This window comes from Passer domesticus, chromosome 6 (assembly GCF_036417665.1).
Source record: "Passer domesticus isolate bPasDom1 chromosome 6, bPasDom1.hap1, whole genome shotgun sequence".
NCBI lineage: Eukaryota > Metazoa > Chordata > Aves > Passeriformes > Passeridae > Passer > Passer domesticus.
In genome coordinates, this window is record NC_087479.1 from 10,217,192 (window position 1) to 10,239,975 (window position 22,784).

Here is a 22,784-nt window from a genome sequence, read left to right on the forward strand (position 1 = left end):
CTTTAATGCCTGCATCCAACTAGAAAATACTTCTTTTTAATTGGTTTTCTTTCCCACGCACTACCTTTGCTGTGTTCCCTCGTGTTGCTGCCATGCGACTGTGCTTTTGTTTCAGCTTCTACACAAAGCAATTGCAAATATTTCTGAGAAAGAATGTGTCCTGGCAAAAGGTAGACACTGTGACCAGCTGCAGGTGGGACTTTCTAAAAACCTCTCATCAAGAGAGATTAAAGCTCCTGCCCCCTCACCTTAAAAGGTTTGGATTGGTCTCTGGCATTACTCACCTTTGTGCCCTGGGTGCCCATCATGGATTGTATGGAGCAGCCACTTGCTTGTGCTCTGGGCACTCAAAATGGTGTCAGGTGCTGGCAGGCTGCCATGGGGCAGGAGAGGACAGGAAGGTTATCAGCCAGTGCTGTGCTTTATCCAGGCAAGCTGCATTAACCACCTGTGTCCTGTAGCTTTTGGAAAGGAGCCGTGTGGCTCCTGCTCTCACCACGCCCCACAGTGATGGCAGTGTCCTCACCAGACCTGGAGCAGGGACTGCTCTGTTGGTCCCAGCAGTGCTGGCGGTATGGGCTGGGGGAGGAGAGGGGCCAGGAGCCCTTTGGGCCATCTTTGGGCTTTCCTGTGACATTTCAGCTGAGCTTTTCTCCCCTATGGACTCAGGAGTAGGGATGGTTGCTGCCATCCTGCTGCTGCAAGGCAGCCCCTTGTGTTGTCCTGTTTCACTGCCCCTGCTCCTCCAGGCTGGCTCATTGTCCCTTGAGGGCTGCGAGACATACACCACTTTATAATGTTCTAAAGAGAAATTTCTGTTTGTCATTACATTTTCCTCCTGTTTCTGCTTCCCTCAGGGAGCAGCTGCCCAGCCCTGGCTGGTGTGGTGCCAAGCCTTGCCTCTGGACACGTGTGGCACAGGCAGCGCGCTGCCTGCTGGCACCCCAGGGTCCTTGCTCAAGAAATGAATCTGTTTGGGAAACCATTTGCCTCTCATGTTACACTCACTGGCAGCTTAAATGCTCCTTATCCCACTTCTGTGCTATCTACTGGAAAATGATTCATGGTGTCTCACCCTCTTGTGGACTCAGCACACAGCGCTGGCCCTGGCGGGGGAGGCTCCCAGCCCTCAGAGAAGTGGTCGAGCTCCCCGCACGCCGCCCTGTGCCTCCAGCCAGGCCACGGGACAGGATGGCTGCTTCCCGAGCAGCTCCAGCTGCTCCAGGGAGGCCCCTGCTTCCCAGGACAAAGTGGCCAAGCCGTGTGCCTCCTGTCTCACCAAAATAAGGGATGGAGCCAGGTGGTTTTACCTGCTGGATGCCTGGTGAGTGCTCTGCCTGGGGCACAGGAGGCTCCTGCTCCAGTCCGGCTCTCCGCAGAGGATTCTTGCTCAGCTCCAACCACAGCCTAGGGCAGGGCAATGCTTTCTTCCAGCTTTCCATTTTGCTCAGCATCCATTGTTAGGCCAAGAAGGAAAAGGAAGGTGCTATTGCCTAATGTCTGCAGCACTCACCTGGGAGGGATTAGGCTCCAGCCTGTCCTCAGATGATCATTACCATATTTTTACGCAACATGGAATAACTTGAGCAGAAGACTTTGAGTGATCTTTGTTCTTTTCTCCACCCACCCACCCACACACACAAAATGTGGTAGTGTGGTAGGCAAGGCACTCTTCTGAGGATGGAGATGGCATCACTGGCTTTTCATCTCCTGTTTGCTTTGCTTTTCCCCTGGGGAAGCAGCAGGCCAGCAGGCTCCTTTGGCTGCTCCACATTCCTCTGGCTAGTCTGCCTTTCCTCCTCCTAAAAAAACATAGTTACAAAGCTGGAAATAGCCTGGGTGACATTTTCTCCAGCTCTCCCTGACTGGGGCAGGGCACTTCCCCACCATCATGGGGCTTTGTTGGGCTTTATTTGTCTGCAGTGGTGGGGAGCCCAGCCCAGCAATGAAGAACACCCCTCAGCACAAGATAAGAAACTAATCACAACTGGGCCTCTTGCATTGCTTGACCCTCTTCCCCTGGCTATAACATGTTAGATTTATTTTCTTACACAGAAATCACACGAGCCCCAGAGTAGCTGCTGTTCAAGGCCCATATGGGCCACTTGCCCGGGCCTCCCAGTGCCCGAGCACCTCACTGGCCAGAGGCAAGGGCTGCCCAAGGTGTCCGTACTGACCCACTGGGCTTCCCCCACCTTTTGAAACACCATCTGGGTGGGGTTTTTTGTCCAAATGCTGCACAGAGCCAGGCTGAGTGTGCCAGGTGAGAAGCAGTACTTGCTACACCCACAGTGTGAGTCTAGTGATCAAATTGGCAGCGTGAGCTCAGCTTGGGATTGACAATTAGCAGGGAAATTCTGCAGTATCAGACAGGGTAAAAATAAACTCAGATGCATCCAAACCTACCAAAGATTTTTGTTTTTCTCCTTCAGCCAGTGAGTAAGGCTCTGAGATACCATTTTATATATATATGCACATACATATATATATATGAATTAAACTTTTAAAAGGGCAGAATGCCTCATGCTCAACACCCAGGAAAATGGGTAGAAAAATGTTAACGTTGAAGTTTTTAATGAATGTGAAAAGTTCAGCTAAAAATACACAAGAATGGGCAACCCTGAGCTTTCTTCAATGCAATTTCAGAATAAAACTAAAAGTTTAATTTACCATATACATGCAAGCTCCAGATCTTTGCAAGGACCTCAGCCTTTCCCTGTGTTTTGTGGAGGTGGGTGTGAGGTTTGGCTGACAGCTGCAGTCTGGTTGTTTTTTCCACATCCATTATTGATGACCAGGGAGTGAAACTGAGAATAACCTGGAAGACCTTGGAAGTGTCAGCTTATGTATTTGCAGTGCCTTATTGTGATGGTGTTTGATGGTAGCACTCAAGCACAGCAAAGCTTTCCTGGATTACACGGGAAAGAGTGAGACTGGAAAATTACTGCATTAACTCACCTGGAAGCCCATGCCTGGTCCAGCAGAGCAGTGAGCACATTCACCAAGGGCAGGTTTGCAGGGGTGTGAATAGTGTCTGTTTGCAGGGGTGTGAATAGTGTCTGTTTGCAGGGGTGTGAATAGTGTCTGTTTGCAGCTCAAATGTGCTGCACATCCAAACTGCAGCGAAGCCGGAGGGCTCCGCTCTGGTGCCAGCTCTGCCCGTGGGAGCTGATGGAGGCTGGGCACTGTCTTTGGCACAGAGGTGACTTCTGCTGCGCTGTCCCAGCTGCCAGGGACAGGCTGGAGGCAGTGAGATGCAAACGAGGTGACTTTGGGGCACAGCTGGTGAAGCCATTTCGGGCAGGGAGCCTGGTGTTTCAGGGAGGCCTTGCGGTTTGCCCACAGAAACTGGCCGGTCTGCCTGCAGGCTGTGGTGAAATCCCCTGAATCATCACTAATCCCTGCTGGGGCTGCCAGCATTCCCAGGCTGCCGGGAGCAGGGTGTCTGCCATTACTGGGAGCTGGCACTGCCATCCCGTGCTGGCACTGCCCATCCAGAGCCCCTGTTGGAGCCAGTGACTGCATGTGCCCAGTGGGCAGGACAGGAGAGGTCTCCAGGGGGAATGGACACAGGAGGGACCCCTCTACTCCATGAGAGAGTGGACTGTGCTCAGCAGAGGACATTGAGAATAGTCTTGGATTGTTGCTGTAACAGCCTCCAAGCTGGAACTTGTCTGGGGCGAGATGGCTCCAGAAATACTTGTGGGAATATGCATGACAAGGGGATTGCGATGGATGGCCCCAGAGTTTCAGCTCCTCTCCATGGGAGAGTCATGGCTGGCTTTTTTTGTTTCTTTTTTTTTTTTTTTTCAAATAAGTCATTATTTTAAGGGAAAATGGCATTGAGCATCTTGAGGATGCTCTTTGCTCGTGGTTGGAACAGGTACCTACCTCCTTCCCTCTGACTCTGGCATGTCCCCCCTTTGCCCCTGTCAGTGCCCCTTCCCCTCTTCCATCTGGATGGAGGCACAGGGTGCTCTCTGATCCTGCCAAGGGATGGCTAGTGGGGCCCCCAAACTTTGCACTTGCTTAAGGGACAGGAAGGGCCAAGAGAAATCAAACAGCTCAGCTCTTTCCTACTGCTGAGAGCTTCAGGAGAGGCTTGAGGATTTCTTACAGCTGTCCTGGAGGCCAAGGAGAACTGAGGAGGGAATGCAAGGTCAGGCATGCATGGCCACATGTGCAGGGCCTGCAGTGTGCCCAGCTGCCCCAGTGCTCAGTTCTTGTGCCCAGCAGGTGCTTGGGCACCTCCCAAATCTGCCTGGGGCTCTCCAGAGGCTGAGCCCCACCCCACAGTAGTGCTCACAGCATCCCACAGTGTCCATGCTTCCCACCTCCCAACTCTTTTTAAAGCCCTATCCCAGCAGCAGGAGGTAAGTGCTGGGGATGGATGCACCTCTCCATAGCCCCAGACGTCCTGGCCAGAGTCCCTGGCCAGTGGTGACTGTACAGACTGCTTCCCACTGCAAGCCACCTCCTGGCTGCATTAAGTGGAAGAGAGCCAGGTGGATGATGATCAGCAGGGCTGCTCCAGCCAGCCCTGGGCAGGGCTGTGTGAGAGGCACCTAATGCAGCAGCTGCTGGGGATCACACCTTGCACCTGAGCAGCATCCACCTGGTGCCCACTGCCCATTTACTGCTGTGCTTGCTCCAGCTCATTCCCTGGGGTGCTGTGAAGTGGGGCAGGGCTCACCTGGGCACCAGGCTGAGCCAGCAAGCAGGGACTGGCCAGCCCAGTGCCCCAGGTTGTGTGTTTTCTGTTACTTGGTGGTTTGGCCTTTTTTTTTTTTAATCCTGTGCTTTGCAGAGACTTGTCAGCAGGACAGAGACCTTGCAGCTTGACATGGGGGGAGCTGTCTGCCTCAGATTGCAGGCAGCAGCCCCTTGCAGCAGGGCAACACCCCTGGCACAGGGGGCTGGATCCTGAGTGTGTCAATGGGGAAGGATCCCTGTGGCAGCACAGGGCTGTGCCCTGGCTCATGTGCATCACTTCTTGGCAGTGACCTAAATTTTGGACAGAACCAGGCCCCAGTCCCATTGGGAATCATCAGTCTGGCTGCACCTGTGGAGCATCCAGCCTCTCTCCCTGCTGGCAGTCACAGATGCTTGGCAGCATTTTGTGCTAGTGGTCACTTGTGTCCTCACACAAGCATCTGGACTGCATGTTTTGGGATGCAGCCCTCAGCTGCTACCCACTGTCAGAAAGAGACAGTGTCCCTCTCCCCTCCTGGGGGTACCAGGATGTTTCCAGGGGCAGAGCACTCCTCCCTGCAGCCCCCTCCTGCTCCCTGGAAATGCCTTGGGCTCAGGTGGCCCTGCTGCTTGGGCGTGGCACCCCAGAAGATTGTCCCTGTAACAGTATTTATGAAAGCAGTGGGTCAGCTGAAGAGGCAGATGGCCAGTGTATCTTTTCCAAATACTTTTATATAAATCAGTGTCAAAACCAGAAATGACATATTTTTGTGGTTGGTGTATGTTCTCCATCAGCCTGGACTTTCCTGGGGTATCTGTACTACCTTCTTCTCTTTTAAGATAATTTCCACTGCCATAGCCACATGGAGATTATTTTTGTACTACTTAGTTCAAGAGTGAAACCTCCACCAAGTACAACTTCCCTGGAGAGCCATCATCTTCTATAGGAGTTATTTAAGTGCTCACCTGATTTGCCTCTCAGCTCCATTTATTCACTTCCAGTTAAAGCCAGCCCTAAGCAGGGACCACCACAACCAGAGATTAGATTACCTAAAAGGGATTTGGAATAAGTGCATCAAAAAGATACAAGGAAACAATGAAATACATTTATAAACCCAAGAGCTATTTGAGGCTGAATGGGCAGGGGAACACTTGTTAAAAAGACTCAGAAAACTAACAAGTGAGGTAAAATTATTTTTAAGATACTAAGAAACATCTACCAGCAAGGGGGGAAACATTTTGTTGTTTGCCAGCACTTTTAGTCCCATGACACTTCCAAACTCAAACCTCCACCATTAAACTTTACTAATCCTCCCTTCTGACTTCTGTGTGGGTCATTTAGAATTGCTTAATACTGAGCTTTGGGGAAAACCTAATAAGCCAGCCACTAATCTTTGAATCTGGCATAATTCTCTCCTTGTTATTTCTCAACATGTCCTGTCCTGTCCTGCCACCCCACTGAGAAAGCCCTGGAGTGCTGGCAGAGGTGGCCAGTCCAGGCTCACACTGGCACCCAGGGCACAGTGGCCATGGCCAAGGGGCTGCAGTTGCCAAATGAACTGTTGTGGGAAACATTTTGGGACTTGGAAATGAACCTCTCAGAAAGGGCAACCTGTGGTAGGAGACTATTGACAAACCACCCTAAGACTGGGGTCTTTGGACAGTAACACAAGGAAATTAGAGATTTATATGTTTGTTTTAAGCAATGGCACTATACTCTGCATGAAGCATGAGGCTAAAACATGTTTTAGATGCAGAGGAAAGCTTGACAGCATTTTCTCTCCTTTCCAAAAAAGCCTCCTTACACAACCCCCAGGAGCTGACCCAGGTGAAGGAAATCCCAAATTCTATCTTGGAAAAGAAAACAAGATTGCTCCTTCAGCTTATGCCAGGCTTAGTGCTAACAGTACTCTGTGCTTCTGTAATGTTGCATTTAGCAAAGCATCATTCAGGCTTTTAACCAGCCCTTGGAGAGTATCTTAGCCCCATCCCACAGCAGGGAGAAGCTGCTTTGCTGAGGCTGGGGACAGGGTGACAAAGGTGGCTCTTGGACATGATCCTCTGCTGTGCTGCTCAGAGGTGAAGGTTAACCTGGTCACTCTCTTGCTTCTCCAGATGGAACATAAAAAATAAATAAAGATAAAAAAATCCTGGTTTGAGATACAGAACCCTCCTTTAGCTGTGTCTCTCTCACGTACAAACTCACCCATGGTGCTGGGCAAAGATTTCAACCAAGTATTTTTGTCCCAGCTAGCTGGATTTTATTTATGCCCCTTTTAGTCTGTTCCTTCCTCAAGATTAAAATAAAAACAACAACAAAAGTAAAAATAAAGTACAAAGGTCTCGTGAGAGATCAACCTTTCCTCTCCCTGCTGCCTTTCCTGCAGAAATAGAAAATTCCTGCAGAATTTCTCTTGGGAATGGAAAATGCAAAAAGCATGCTGTCAAAGGTGAAAAGCCTTGTGGTCCACTCGCAGCTGGCACCTTGGTCCCTCCCACGGGTCACCTGCCACCAGCATGAGGAGAGCGTCGAAGGGGTCCGGTCCTGCAGCCAGCTCAGGACAGATCCCTGTGCCAGCCCAGCTGCTGCAGCAATAATGCCCTCCTAGAGATGTGGCTGATCCCTTGTCTGCAGCCCCCAGCCTCACCATTTTGTGCAGTGGGCTTCATCCTCCGAGCTGTGCCCATTTTGGGCGTGGGACCCTCTGTGCTGCGTCCCTTGGGGTGCTGCTGGTGGCAGGACGGGGCTTTGCTGCCCCAGGTGGGCTCACAGGGCTTGGGGAGGTTGCAGAGAGCAGGGGCCACAGCAAGGGCGCACCCAAAGGAGCCCCAAGAAGGAAAGGGAGTAAAAGCAGGGGAAAGCTGGGGAGAAACCTTGCGGGGTCAGAAAGCCAAGGCCAGATCTGGGCTGCCGTGGCAGGCTGCGCTCCCCGTGTTCTCATGGAAACGGGAACGCTGCCCTCCCGCTTGGTTATTTTTAAAGGCAGCTCCTGGGTACGCAGAGCAGCCCCTTCCCGGGGAGGAGCAGGGCAGTGCCGGGGCCCATGAGGGAGAGCATTATCTAATCTCTTCGGCGGGGGAGCCCCATAAATGGCAGCAGCAGCCCCGCCGGCCGGGAGGCGCTGGCAGGGCGGGGACGGCCCCTGGGTCTGCTCCCGGTCAAAGTCACAGCCGGCGGAGCCCAGGAGCAGAGCGGGTGCCTTTCCACTTCCCCTCTACACTGAGCAGGCCAAGCATCCTCTAAATAAAAGCCTCCCTTGGCCTCTGCGTAGGAAACAGCCGCATTTCGAGCGGCTGGGTCGAGCAAGAGACTTCCAAATCAGGGCATCCCAGCCGCCGCGGCCCTGGCGCGGCCTGCGAGCGGGCCTCGCTGCGGAGCGCGCTGCTGCAAACCGGGCTGCCTCTTGCTATTAAAGGATATTGTTTAATCTCCAGCCGGCTGATGCTCACGCAGGCTGGAAGCTGCAGCCCAGGAAAAATCCTTGGCAAGTGTCATTAGGATGTCAGGTCTGGTTTGGGGTGCTGAGCCCCCACCCCACTGCCTGTGTGGGGCAGCTCCCCCTGCCCTGCCCTGGGACGGACCCACACTGCTGTGGGGTTGTGAGACCTGCAGCTCTGAGGGATGCTCTGTCAGCCCGGACATCCCTCCGCAGGTGACAAGGCCACATGTCAGGAGAGGGGGACATGGCACCCTCAGGTCCAGCAGGACAAGCTCCACCATGGGGGTGACAGGTCGGGTGAGCACCCACCAGACACAGTGTACACTGAGGGGTCACAGCACGCAGATGCACCAGGAACCCCAGCACCCGGCTGGGTTTGGGCTGAGCTTAGGCTGGGCTGGGCTCAGGCTGGGCTGGGCTCAGGCTGGGCTGGGCAGGTGAAGGCTGCCTCCTCCATGGGCTGTGATCAAACAGTGCCAGCAGGAAGGGCACAGTCCTTCACTGACCAGGGTTTCGTGACATCCAATTTCGCTGCTTTCAGCCCAGGCTGACCTCACAGCAGCAGGTTGTGGACTGTTCCACTTGCCCTTGAAGCTCTGTTTCCAGACATTCACCTGCAGGCCACACACCTGAGGCCACCATGAGTTACTGCAATTTGTGACTGACCTGTTTAAAACCACAAACGGTCCCTACTGTCACCACAGAGTCCACCAAGCTGAGTGGGACCAAACCTGACATGATGTGTCCTGCAAAGCATTAGGGTTTCTGCAGATATTTTCACCTCACTGAGGTGGGGTTTGGCTCAGAGGTTCACAAAAGCCATAGCTGATGTTGTCCAGGAGCAGTGAAAGGGGCAAAGCTCCCTTGCCTTTTCCTACTCACACACCAAGGCATCAGACTTTACCTTTAGTTCAGGCACAGCCAGGTCTGTGTGCACTGAGCCAGCTCCATCCCTCCTGTCTCTTCCTCCTCCCAGCTCCCCAAAGCCAGGGAGGGGTGCAGGCTCACCACAGGAGCAGATGACTTTTTCCACAGAAACAGATGCCTGCTTCAGCCAACACATTGTCTTTGTGTTGAGCACGATCCCACGTATTCTGATTGTCACTGTTGTTATTATTTCCTTAACTGTTTTTCCTTCAGACTTCTGGCTCCAGGAACAAATCACTTCAGCCCTGCCCACTCCCAGGGCTGTGAGGCTTCAAAAGATGTCTGAAAGACCTGTCCTTCCTGATGACACATGCTCCTTCCTTTGTATTCTCCGGGGACAATGTCTGCAGCATGTCACAGGTAGGGAGGAGCTGCCCAAGAGACCCATGGCAGGAGGCACAGAGTTCTGGCAGCCCGCTCAGGGACAGCTTGGGATGGGGCAGGAGGGGAAGAAGTGATGTTCCTGGCTAGCACCAAAACAGAGGTGGCTTCACTTCTTTGCCAAAGGGGAAAGCTTCTCTTGAATTCAAGCACAAGACAGGCTGAGCAGGTGCCTGTGCTTGAGATTTTTATGGATCACTGCAGGCTAAGAGGTTCACAAAACAGCTTGCTGCTTCCTTCAGCAGTGGAAGTGAGGCAGTCACAGTTACCCATCCATGGAGACATCAGCACGGATCCCCAGCTCCTTCCCTGGGACATGCACAGGATACCCCAGGTCCAGCTGATGCAGGTGGCCACGCTTCAGCCATCGCCAGGGCTGGCAAAGAGATGCACAGTCCTTTTCAGCAGCTCCAAACAGACACCAGCTCTGTACAGTGAAGATCCCAGGGACTTTCTGGCTCTCCAGAGACATCACTGGTTGACCATTGGGCTGAATATTTATGTTCTCCAGGAAGGACAGCAGTAACCACAGGGCTGTGGTATTGTGCTTCCTCCTAGTTCTTTGCTGAGTCTTATGACTATAAAATAAACCTGAAGGTCCTTCTTGCATACTGTGAATCCCTTCTCCAGGAGAGAAAATTTCAGGAAGGTTCTCACAGCACTGTGAAAATGTATCATCTCACTTTGCTGAGAAGAAAATTTGGGACCTTCTCAAACTACTCCACTTACATCTACCAACAGAGTGCTTTTGTTGTCCTACACGGCGGCCAGACAAAGATCTAACTTGAGCCCTGGGAAAGTCTGACTCCTACTCTTCCTGCCTTGTGACAGACACTTGTACAAGCTGCACCACTCCCTCTGTGTGAGAGAGGACCTTCCCTTCCTCTTTCACACAGGCACCAGTCTTGGCCATGTGGAAGGGCAGCAGAAAAGCATCCAGCCAGCCAAAGAAGAAGTTGGTTTAGCAAACAGACAAGAAACCAGGGCTCAGAAGTGTCCTGGCCCCAACCCAATGTATATTCAGACCAGAACAGAGAAATGAAACCTGAAACAGGAAGAGGCTTTTTGCTATCATCAAATTTCGTCCTTCACCCTCCAGCCCACCCCTGTCTGGGGCAGCTACTACCCCTGCCAGCCAGAGCTCTGGGACACAAGGTCACACAGCAGCAGACCAGGGCTCTCTTCTGTGGAAAACCACACCAAGAGAGGGATGTGCCAGTGGGGCTCTTGTTTCTTGTGGTGCTCCCAGGGCTGCCAGGCTGGACCCTCGCTGCAGGGGGTGACCACTGTGACCACACACTGGTAGTGGGTCCCTGTCACAGGCACTGGGAGGAGGAACAAGTGACTGTCCCAAAAACTGACCCAGTCCTCCAGCAATGCCTGGGAGAAGCGTGCCAAGGGAAGGAGCTGCTGCTACTCCCTTTTCAAATCCATAGATCTATTCCACCTGCTTGAAAATAGAAGCCAAGATGAGATCACCCCAGCCTTTCCTCCTCTAGATTTGCCTCCATTTCTGCTCAGGACATGGCCTATTTAGGGACCCCTATCACCCACAAAGACAGATTTTAGTACCTTTCCCTAAATCTCAGCACACTCTAGGATTTTCCACACGGCAGCTGGTGAGTGGGATTGCTGGCAGCCCTTTTTGTCTCCGGTGGCATCAAGGCTGAGCAGGGCTGTGTTCTAGCTCCTACTGGGTTTAACACCTCATTTCCTTTGCTGTCTGCCCCAGAATCATGAGGAAAGGAGGCTCTGTGCCCCTCAGGCTCAACAGCAAGTTGTACAGCACCGCACAAGCACCAGCAGCTGTGGGCTGAAGAACTGGTCTGGGAGCCCAGGTTTGCTGGTGGCTGCAGACTCTTTGCACGTACACTGATTTCTAAACGAGCACAAGCAGCTCATTGGGTCCTCCCAAGCTGCACAAATTTGGTCTATGAGCTAAATAAGCTGCTCATAGAGTCACAGAATGGTTTGGGTTGGACCTTAAAGACCACCTGGTTCCACCTCCCCTGCCATGGGCAGAGACATCCCCCATTAGACCAGGCTGCTCAAAGCCTTGTCCAAGCTGGCCTTGAACTGTTGCAGAGACAGGGCATTCACAACTGGAGATGGCAACCTTTTCCATGGACAACCTTTTTTTATGCCTCTTGCACCAGAAGCCAGGCTGGAGGGTGCTCTGCAGCCAGGTGGGTGTTCAGCCCCCTTTGAGGAGAGACTGAGGCTCAGTTCTCAGCTTGAAAGTGGTGCCAGCCTTGGTTTGTCACCAGCAGGACTGGGGGTGCCTCCTCTTCTGCATTGCACTTCCACACCTCCAGCCTGGCTGTGAGGCATCCAGAAAATCCTCCAGCATAGCCAGTGTAACAGGTGCAATCAGCATAGCCACAAATTTCAATGCAGCACCGTGCTGATCCAGAGCTTTACTTCCAGGCTTTTGGTTTTTCCTTTAGCAGCATGTCTATCTTTGGTTCAGTCCCAATTTAGGACTTGTTTTCATCCCCTGCCTTCCCTGAACTCTGCTGCTAGATCAATGAAACAGCTTTGCAATGAAATGTGGAATGCTACTGCTCCCAAGACAGAAAACTGGGAAAAGGCATCATCTGAGTGACAAAAAAAAAAAAAAAGCAAGGATGAAACATTCTTTATTCTTACATGTTCTTGGAGGAGAGAAGGGGAGGGTAAGGTAGAGGTAATAGTAAGTTAATGAGAAGTGCTGGATGCTGGTTAAATAAACAGCATGTGTCTGTCCCTATAAACCTTGGCTCTCATCCCTCTGCTTTATTTTTATCCTTGATGAATGCTTTTGTCACTGCCTTTACTTCTACTGCTTTGCAAAGGTGGTTCCACAATTCCCCATTTCTTCAGCAGAATTAGCCAGACATAAGACCATTTTTTTTCCTGACTATTTCTCATCATGCAACGCCCACCCTGGCAGACCCAGCTCATAATGTCAGCGGTAGACAGAAAATTGGAGAAGCATCTTTGATATTTCAAACTACCCAAGTTATTTGGTGCACAAACCAGAGCTCAGCTCTCCTTTGCACCCAGCAGAATTCTCCCGTTCCATCAGGATTCACCCCGAGTGCAGCTCTGACCTAAAAAGTGACCTTTAAAGACGAGATGCCTCTTGGCCAGCAGCTCTGGTCCCTGCTGTGAACTGTCACAGTTTTTGGGCTGGTTTCCCAGAGAAACAAGCCTCATGCAGCCACACACTGTGTGTGAGAGCTTGGGCTCGTGTACGCTCAGTCTGTGCCCCCTGGAGCTGTGGCACCTGCAAGTGAGCAAGGCAGAAGGGGCAGAGAGAAACCTCCCTGCTTGTGCCCTGAGCAGAGCTCAGAGCAGGAATGAGCCCCTCCACGCAGCTCCTGTGGGCTGCAGCTTCACTCCAAGGGCTGTTTGTTCCAACAGACTGTGAGACAATATGGGAAACAGTGCACTGAGCTCCAGACTCAAATCCACACAAGCAAGGGGCCCTTTGAAGTGGTGCTCACTGAGCTCCTCTTCTGCCACTGGTAAGCTCCCACCACGTCTCCCTTTTCACCAAGCAGTATTCATTTCCATGCCTGAGTGGAGCTAAAGGGCAACCAGGAAGAAAAATGGATGTGGTTTCCCACAGCAACAAGCTTTTCCTCCTGCTTGTGGCAGCCTTGCAGCTACAGCAGGCTGCTCCCTGACAGCCCCAACAGCAGGACAGCCCTGCCCTGTCCAAGAGCACCCAGAGCCTCCCAGCCCCTCACTGAGCTCTCCCAGTTTTGAGGGAATGAGGAGCTGAGGTGGGAATTTCCATGGAATGAGGAGTCCTGGTGGGAATTTCCATGGAATGAGGAGTCATGGTGGAGAAGCTGAGCTTAAGGCCCAGCCTTGTTCTGGTGATGTGCTCCTTGTCCATCTCTGCCCCCATGCATTAGAGAATACACCAATAAAGAGCATTCTGAGGTGGTTGATTCCCTAATGAGAGGCCTGGAAAACAGCCAGGAACTGAAACCATCCTGATGACTCTCTTTCCCCCTAACCTAGGGACTGGTCTAAATTCTAGATTCATTACAGCCTTGACTTCAATTGAGCTAAGCCATCCTGGAGGTCTGGATTCACTTCAGCAAGTGAACACTGAGGAGATCCTGTTGCTCTTGCCATGCTCTACACCACAGACCAGCACGGAATGCTTCAGGGACCCCAGAGCACTTGTACTCTTTCTGCAGCCAGAAAAGCACTCACAGATCTGGTCTGTAGAGACTCATGGAGCTTTGACATCACAGGAGACCTTAAAAAGGGACTGTCCCTTGAAGCAAGACTTAGCTCAGAAGGGTTCAGCCAAGGCTTGTCTCTGGAGATAAGGAGTAAGCAACAAGTTTTGAAAGCCAAGGATAAAGAGGTTCATCAAGGGGTCAGTTAGATAAAACTACTAAAATATATTTGACCTAACAAAGTTACTCTGGTGGCTGCTCCCAGATCAGTGATGAGGAACAGGACTTCCCAACAGCGGAACTCTGCTTTTGCTGCTCCCACTGCAGCCACACACAGTGGGGTGAACTCTGTGCACGCCTCTCACCACAACCAACACTCCAGGAATTGCCTTGGGAGGCTCAGAAAAGGGCTCAGCTGCAGCCCGTGGCTCTGGGACTGCAGGAAGGAGGGGATGAGACACAGGACTCCTTCACAGAACAAGCACCAAGGAGCCTGAAGTAAACAGCTTCTCCATTCCCACTTGCCAAATCCAAACACCCCGGTGATAAATATTAGTACCAGTCACTATTAATCCCACAACAGCAAAACTTGGATTACAATACAAGCGAAAGCTGGAGCAAAATATGCAATTTGAAAAAAGCTTCTGAGCAAATATGGAAGTTTCACTTCTTGCCTACTTGAAGCACATGTGACATGATTTGTTTGAAGAACAAAATAGACTGCAGGCATGGAAAATGCCAGGCATAAAGCTTTAGAGTTACTAATACTGTGGAATATAAATGGCAAGCGATCCCAGATTATTTTAGAAAAGGCTGGCTGCAATTTACAGCCTTGATTAGGCTGATTACTAAAGGATGAACAGCAAAATAACTTCAGTAATTAAATTTCCGAAGAGGAAACCAAAGGTTCTCACTCGTAAAATGAGCTGTAAATGAATTTAAATATTCAGTATGACTTTTGCCCTTCTCAGCAGAAGAGCATGCTGCCTGACATGGTCATTTCCTAGGAAAGGAGACTGAGCAAGGCTTAACAAAGAAATGAAAAAGGGCTTTGTAGCCCTATAGGTTTTCCATGGGAAAGGTAAAGCCCATTGGAACTACACTTCAGCTCAGAAAGCAATATAACTTAATGGAAAAATAAACGTAGCACTAGGGTGTATTTCAAGTCGAAAAATAGAGTTTCCATCAATATCTTGTGGTCAGTTTTCCTCTGCAATTAAGTGAAAGTTGTCCGAGCAGATGGTAACACCGATAACCGATGCGAAATCGCAGGGAGGGAGAGATCCATGGAGTTCTTTTCTAAAAAAATTTCCGGAGAACCCCAACCAGAGCTGTTTCTGCGTTTGGGAGACATCCTGTGGCCGCCGCAGACACTGCACCGTCCCTCTGCAGCTTGTCTTGCCGTGCAGAAGGGACCGACCATCCATCCATCCATCCATCCATCCATCCATCCATCCATCCATCCATCCATCCATCCATCCATCCATCGATGCATCCATCCCTGACATTTCAGCAGGCACCCCCCCACCAGCCCCTGCTCCTTTGGGCACCACAGACACAGGACCATTGTGACAATGCCTCCAAGCTCCTACCAGTGTGTTTTTCCCATCCATGTGGAAACACGTGTGGAAACACTTCATTTCATGCCTTTTGACTGTGTGAGCCAGCAGAGGAAATTATTCCATGCTCAGAGATTTTGCTGTTTGCGGTGCTCGCGCTGAGGTCTTGGTAAGAGGCACCTCCAAGCAAACAGGATTTTACCTTGAGACAGGCAAATGATTGAAAACCATGTGATTGAAATGCCAGTAGAATTTCACTTTCTGATTTTGCATCCCCATATGTTTTAACAGAATTATTTTCGTGGTGAGCTATTTTGTTATCTGATTTTATTCACCTAATACATTCAATGTGATCAGCAACTACAAGGAAACATGAACTATACAAATATTTTAGTTTTATGCCCTGATTTTTTTAAAAGGATGTTAAATGATAACATAAGGGTATAAATGGAATGAAAACTGCAACATAGCTATGCCTTGAAACTCCATGCTGTGGTTCCCACAGCAACCATAACCATGGCCACGTCTTATGGATTTTACATCCGAGTCTGACGCTGTTCCAAGTGCTCAACACACGTAAGCAAAAACCAAGCAAAAGTTTTTTCTCCCCCTGCCATAAACACCTTACCTGCTAAGTCACCACCACTACAAGGTGTTCATGCCACTCCTAGGTGAAAGTGAGCTCCCAACAGCTGACAATCAATGCCCTGAATGTGGCTTCCATGCAGAGATACTGGCAGGGTTCATAGTGTTGGTATTGACACCCTTCTGTTTTCTGTTAGTGCTGGAACAACAGCCTGCTGTTTGTACCAAAGGTTAAAGCATTCTTAGAAGGCTAAAAGAGAACAGTTAAGGGTCTTTCAAATTCCTTTGTTTTGAATACCAAACTGTTTCAACTTCAGAAGCACTGAGTGGTCAAGAGACTGCTCCTCCATGGTTTTGCTCATTTTATCCAGCCCCTTTGCTTGTAGGCAGTATCTGGTAGTGCACTTCAAAGAGACTGGCAGAAACAGGAACGTGAAACCATCAAGTTATCCAAGTTTACTGGTTTGCCTTTTTCTTAAAGGCAAAAATTTTTAGAATTTTAAAAAGTAAACCTTTTCTTGCTCTTCAGTTTGCCAGAAGTAAGGAGCACACACAGAGACAGCATTTCCAATATCAGCATTGTTCTTGGTTTTCTTTAAGCATTTACTGCTGTTGCAATTCAGGACTCTGATTGGTCTTGGGTATGAAAAAGTTGAACTTCTAACAAATTATTAATTTCTCTAGGTTGAGCTTTATTTAAAGCTCATGTCCCTTCCTGCTGGATAACAGTTTATTCTCTGAAGTGACAGAATAATTGTCAGTGGTGAAATCAGTGGAATAATTCACTGCTACTGGAGGGGAAAAACTCCAGTCAAAGGTGAAATTTTCAAAACTCCACTTCATCAGAATGTCAAATCAGGGGTTTAACTGGCAGCACCAGTGACTGTAATAACATGAACCTGTTTTTACTAGAAAGCTCCAGGACTTTTCTATGAAAACTTAGAGGAATGAGATAGTATGGACAGTTACAAGCCTACATATTTAAAATTAAATGTTAATCCACAGTGGTACCAGCTTTCCAAAATGGTATTTATTCCTAAACATCTGCAGTGTAAATCAGAAACCAAAATGTTACATTAGTATGACCCCCCACCCCCAACCCAGATGGCAGAAATACCATCAACTATTGAAATTCTCTAAATATTTAACACTTTAGGTTACTAAGAAAAGATGTGGTCTTGGATAGCACAGCAAGAAACACCCAACCAGCCCCTCCCTGAAATACAGACACTGGCTCAAGGGGCTCTGCCCTCACCCAGGGGTACCTGAGCCCTCTGGGGACAGTGACCACTGTGAGTGAGCAGGTTCCAGCCCAGGGGGCCGGGCACATGCTGCTGCTCCAGGGCTGCACAGGGAGAAAGCTCTCTGGGCTGGCTGCAGGCCTAATTAAATTGCAAACCACAACACGGGCTGTGACACAGCAGCTGTGGGAAATACTGATTAAAAGCATCTACACATTATCCCAATGGGCCCATGTATAGCTGAGCTTTTAACTGAATTGGATACAGCTCTTATTTAAATTCCAGATATGCCACAGTCTTTCCATATGACTGGGAGGACTACTGAACCCTGCACTTCACTTCTGCAAAATAAACGTGTGGATATTAATTCCATATTTTCATAAATAATCTCATTTATCTTGTCTCAAATTTCTGTAATTAAAAAAAAAATAGGATACAGTATCTTGCTATATTTGATTTTGAAGCCTCAGTGTAATGTAAGAGAAAAAGCTAAACCTTGCCCAAATCTGTACTATGCATCTTTAAATCCCCAAAGACTGGACCAGATGCTGTAGCTTGAACAGAAGTAGTGTGCAAAACACTTAGCCCAGCAGGACTAGCTGTTCCTCCAGCCTACCTCTCTCTACTTCTCAATATGGTCAAGGGCCTCAGGTCCTGTAAAGAGGTCAAATAAAGTGAAGTGTTTCAGAAATCCTAAGTACAGGGAAGGTTTGCCATAAGAAAAAGTGTATCTGAATTTGTTCCTGCTCAGTGTTCATTGTTTTGTCTTACCTATGTATCTTTAAATGCTTTTATTTAATAAAGTAAAACCCCACAACCCAAACTCTTTAATACACTTTTCTCTGCCAGATCCAGCAATCAGAAGACGTCGTCAGTGCTGGCTGACAGAGGTGCCAGTGACGCAAACCTTCAGCCATGAGCCCATTACAATCAACCCCTAACACAGCACTTGGACCACACGTTCCAGGACACAGGCATGCCACAAAATAAAAACACTTCTTGGTTGCTGTTCACGTGTCTCAAAACACCGAGACCTGCTGCTGCCTCCTCACCACACACTGGTTATTTTTAAAACTTGTCCCTTAAGGTGAGAAAAACCAGGTGTGGTTCTGCAGAGTCCCATCAGCAGCAGTGCCTGCAAACCTACAGAGATTCCCAAGAAATATGAACAGGTAAAAAGCCTGTGCTGGGGAAGCAGTTCATCTTTGGTTTGGAGAGCTGAAGAAAGAATTTTCCTTCCCAGGCAGCTCCCAGAGGCTTGAACACCAAGCGTGCAGAGTGCTAAATATTCTCACAACATGGTAATTTTACAAGGCATTTGGGAAGGAAATGGTTAAAAATATTTTTCTGATTATAATAAGTGATTTTTTTTTAATACCTCAAATAAAGATTTACTGAAAGAACCTTTTGAGAACACTTTAAGAAAAATACCAAAGTACAAACTTTAAATATCCAAAGTATGATACTGGTGCACTTTTTAGAAACACTTACATACTTAACAGGTGAAGTAGGAAGAGAGTATTTCAGAAAACATTTAATATGAAACCTTTTGGAACTTCCATCGAATACAGATTTACATAATTTATCAGAACACTTTTTCAGTTCAGACAACAAAGTGCACTGCCAGGTGAAAAAAATACATTTGGAGGAGTGCTTAAAATGTAGGGAGTGAAAGGATAGGTGACCATTCACCTGAGAAAGTACAATGACTGCCCTGAAATGTCTTATTGCTATTACAAAATGGAGTTTTCGTGGAAAAAACCCATACTGAGCAGCACAGGCATGGGCAGAGCACTGAAAGCCAACTGAACTCCAGTAGCACCTGGAGTTCTCAAGCCATGGCATGATACAGAATATACAGAGAATAAAATGCAAATTCAGGAATATTTACTACATTTAACAACTATGATTACCCTTTAAACTAGCATAATCAATATCAATGCTTAGGGGGGAAAGAGAGGGGAAGTCTGCTGCCTTCACAGACTACAGATCACAAGAGCTAACTTGCAAAATATTAAGGACTTTGCATTTTCACCTCGGGTCAAATCTGAACTGTGTACTATAAGTAACTATTAGCTCACTGCAAATTTAAAATGCAAATTTAGGCTCCAGTTTAAAGCACATGTTAAGTACATGCGTAAGTGCTTCACTGAAATATAACCACAAAACATTAATACAAAAAGTCAAGTAGATAATGCAGGGTATTATCTACACAAGTCCTCGATGAAATAAACTGAGGGTCGGTAGGAAACAACGCGTGAAGAAATCTCCTCATGCTAGTTTGCAAAATCAAATCTGTTCTGCCGCTGTGATGGTTAAAAAGTGGGGGCTGCCCAGAGCAGCTTCACATCCTACCGAAAGCCAGCTGGCCATCAGAGCTCATCGGGGCAGGTTCCACACTGCAGGGGACAGGGACAGGGACAGGGACTCCCTCGGCAGCACGGCCAGACACACAGAGCTGGCACAGAGCCATCCACAGCAGCACAGCCGGAGCCAAGGGAAGCACGCTGGGGGAGAGCTGCAAGAACAGCCTCAACTGCTCCTGCCCACGGCTGTGGTTTAGCAAGCTGGACCTTGGGCAGAGGAGATCAGGAGCCAATGTGATTCCCACTTTTGGGTTTCCACGCTGAGGTGCCCAAGGCGAGGGGCAGCACTGCCCAGTGTGCAGCAAGGCCTCGGAGCTGGCAGGGAATGGCCATGATTTGGGAGTCCCTTTGTGCTTTGTATCAGCCTCACCTAGTCTAACTCTGAAAGAAAACCTCTACTCAGCAATTAGCACCTCCTTTTGCACTGCCTCATTCCCTAGAGGGACAACAGGAAAATGTTCTCAGCTGCAATCAATACTCATAAGCCAAAAGGACAAAGGTACAGTTTTAGTAGTTTAGCAGAAGCAGAAGAATGGAAGCGTTTACCCAAATATTAATGCACAAATTAACTACATTATTAAAATTTGATTCAGACTTAAATAATAAATAGGTGGGCAAAATATAATGCAAGACTTACTCAGTAGAAGTGAATTTTTAATTATCTCATGAGATCTACTTAGAAAACAGGACTAATAATGTTAACAACCATAAATCCAAACCCTTCACACACTTTTTTCTTAACACAGCAGTGAACTGTAAACCTGCGTTTACTGGTTAATGCTTCAGTCATTTTAAATATTAACTCAAGTGTTTCCTCCTTGGCCATTTCAATTTTTAGCACCAAAATTAGCCCAAAAAGAGGTACTGGTACAGCTCGATGTTGTAAATGAATTGTTTACATATAATACTTTATATATTATACACACATACTGTACATTCACACATCCACACAAACAGGAGGCATATTTAAATGAATATATTCTGTGTTTCAATTTGTTGTCAAAGACTTAGGAGCAATGGAAATAAAGCAGAAGGGGTAATATTTTACATAGTAGGCAACTTTAATGCTGTAGTGCACTTATAAAAAAGTCCAACTCTCCCTCCCAGCTCAGCAGCTTTTTTTTTAATATCACTATTCAGAAGGATGCAGAAGTTATTGCCTAAATGTTATTCTATACATTTCCATCGGAATTCTCAAAAACACTTTAAATTGCTAACTAATTTACAACTTAACTATTTTTTTCTTGTTACAGCTTTAACTCATTGGCAATTTTGGAAGCAATGTTTTTGAAAGCTATGGATGTTCCCGATATCCGCTTAAAGCGAACTCCGTTCAGGGACAGTCTTGGCAGTTTACACACCTCCATCTCCCACTGTACAAGGTTTTCCGCGTGCCCATCTCCATGGACACAGAAAAGCAAGAAACGCTCTCTCTGTTCATAGTCACAATTATTGGCATCCAGGACCTTTCGGATTTCCCTCATCATGTCATTGGGATCCATGGAGCTGGTGGTTTTCATGCTCCAGGTAAAACGCAGCGACCGAGGCTTGGCTTCCTTGTTCTCGTCCTTCTGATCCACAGCTACATTGCGGCTGAAAGACAGGAATTCCGGAGTGAGCAGGGCCAGCCGCCCTCCCCAGGGGCCACCTTAGTGAAGCCACCACTGAGCACACACCACCTGGGTTAGAGCAGCCCTGGAGGCTCCAGCTGTGGCCAAGCCCCGCTCCCCCAGCTGCTGAACACACACACACAGGGGAAAGCTGTAGCTGCTGGGGCGGGAAGGAAGGAATGGCACGAGGTGGGACACAACTGGCACTCACTGGATTCAGGAGCACGGGGGCAACGACCTTCTGGAGGCAGAACTACGTGCAGCACCTACAACTTGATTTTAAGGCAGGTTCTGCTCAAAACTCTACTCTCAGGCCATGTGGGCAGCTGAAACACCAGCTCTGTGCTAGAAGTTTCTGGAACATTGAAATAACAGCTCCCTGTGGCAGGAGGTGCTCAGGCCAGGCCCTGGGAGGTGCCCACTTACACAGAATGGGGTGAGCCCATGCACAAAGGTGCTGGGAGCTCCTCTGCAGCTCCTCCAGGGCAGCAGCCAGGAGACAGAGCCCTGGGAGCTCCTGGAGCCCCAGAGCAGCTGGCTGCAAGCAGAAGGAAGGACAGCAGGACCAGGGTCACCCACCTGCTGCCCAGGGTCAACCTGAGCCCCAGAGCTGGGCTGGCTCAGTTACACTCTGGCCTTCCTGCTGGGGCATGTTTGGGATGATCCCTAGGGACACACCATGCTGCAGCCCTGGGGGCTGCCTCAGAGAGGAGATGCTTCCTCCTGAGTTGGTCAGTAACTCATTAAATACCAACCACTGACTGAGGCAGCGATGAAATCTTCTGCAGCTACAAGCTCTGCAGTTAAGTGCCTCTGAGGGGGATGTGCATAAAGAGAGCTGGGAGTCACTGTTAGACACCTCCTCAACACAGCTGGTAAAGATGGTGAGAGGGTACCATTACTGTCACACTTTTCAGAGATGAAGCACAAAATATTGAGGGTGTGTTTCCCAAATCTCTAACATTTTTCTTTTTTTTAAATAAAAAAGCTTTTCTTTTGGTATGGGTAAATGAAGTTAAACAGGATGAAGGAAAGAAAGCTACGTCAGGGCAGGTATAGGGTGGATATTAGGAAAACATTTTTCACCAAAAGAATAATAAAGTAGTGGAATGCTCTTCCCAGAGAGGTGGTAGAATCACCATCTCTGCATGTGTTTAAAAAATGGCTGGACGTGGCACTTGGTGCTGTAGTCTAGATTCTGAGTTGAGGTGTTAGGACATAGGTTGGACTCGATGATCTTAGAGGTCTCTTCCAACCTCATTATTCTGTGATTCTGTGAAATGTTCCAGAAATTTCTAGTTTGCAATCATTCTTCTACTTATATTAAAATCAGTAGTCATGCAGCTAAAGAATAAGGAACTACATTTGGACCTCCAGGGACAAAGCACAGATTTGCTTTGTGAATATTTGTATACTGCCAGTCACCTCTTCAAATTTAATTAAATATATTGACTTAATTATTAGGTAACCTAACTCTCCCCCAACCGTGCAGTTTAGGTCTCATGTTGAGCCTCCATATTAAGCCAAGCTGCTCTTTGAAATAGACAGCAATGGTTACACCACATTTTATTTCTACTACCATTAAGCAGGCAAATATGGAAAAGTTAAATAAAAAGTGATAGCAAGGCCGCAACTAAAGAAATATATTTCTCAAATATAACCTATTTCATAATTCTTCTATTAAAAGATTTCTTGTGACTGTGAAAGTCATAAGACTAAGCAATGTGATATGCCAGATGTTACAAAATTCATCACACAAATTAAAGAGTATTCTGTTTTAAGGTTTTAATTTAATAAGGCTG

At 48.4% G+C, this 22,784-nt stretch overlaps 1 protein-coding gene and 2 long non-coding RNA genes across 20 annotated transcripts in view; 1 reads left to right on the forward strand and 2 right to left on the reverse strand.

Moving 5' to 3' along the window:
- Positions 1-1,166: 1,166 nt before the first annotated feature.
- LOC135302595 (uncharacterized) lies at positions 1,167-8,273 on the reverse strand. 2 transcript variants are annotated; one of them, XR_010364185.1, is made up of 3 exons: positions 7,341-8,273; positions 5,659-5,742; positions 1,167-1,802 (listed from the first exon to the last, which is right to left on the reverse strand). It is a non-coding gene; the product is annotated as an uncharacterized LOC135302595 (long non-coding RNA). The 2 variants fall into 2 exon arrangements; XR_010364186.1 differs by having other exon boundaries at positions 8,143-8,268.
- A 164-nt stretch (positions 8,274-8,437) lies between these two features.
- LOC135302596 (uncharacterized) lies at positions 8,438-17,720 on the forward strand. Its single transcript, XR_010364187.1, has 2 exons — positions 8,438-11,626; positions 13,474-17,720. It is a non-coding gene; the product is annotated as an uncharacterized LOC135302596 (long non-coding RNA).
- A 794-nt stretch (positions 17,721-18,514) lies between these two features.
- The window catches only part of MARK3 (microtubule affinity regulating kinase 3), a 62,498-nt gene continuing 58,228 nt past the window's right edge, over positions 18,515-22,784 (reverse strand). For all 17 annotated transcript variants that reach the window (XM_064423249.1, XM_064423245.1, XM_064423248.1 and 14 more), the window contains one exon: positions 18,515-20,965. In XM_064423249.1, coding sequence (XP_064279319.1) covers positions 20,620-20,965 — 346 coding nt within the window. In that variant the 3' untranslated portion in view covers positions 18,515-20,619. The remainder of the gene's footprint in view (positions 20,966-22,784) is intronic.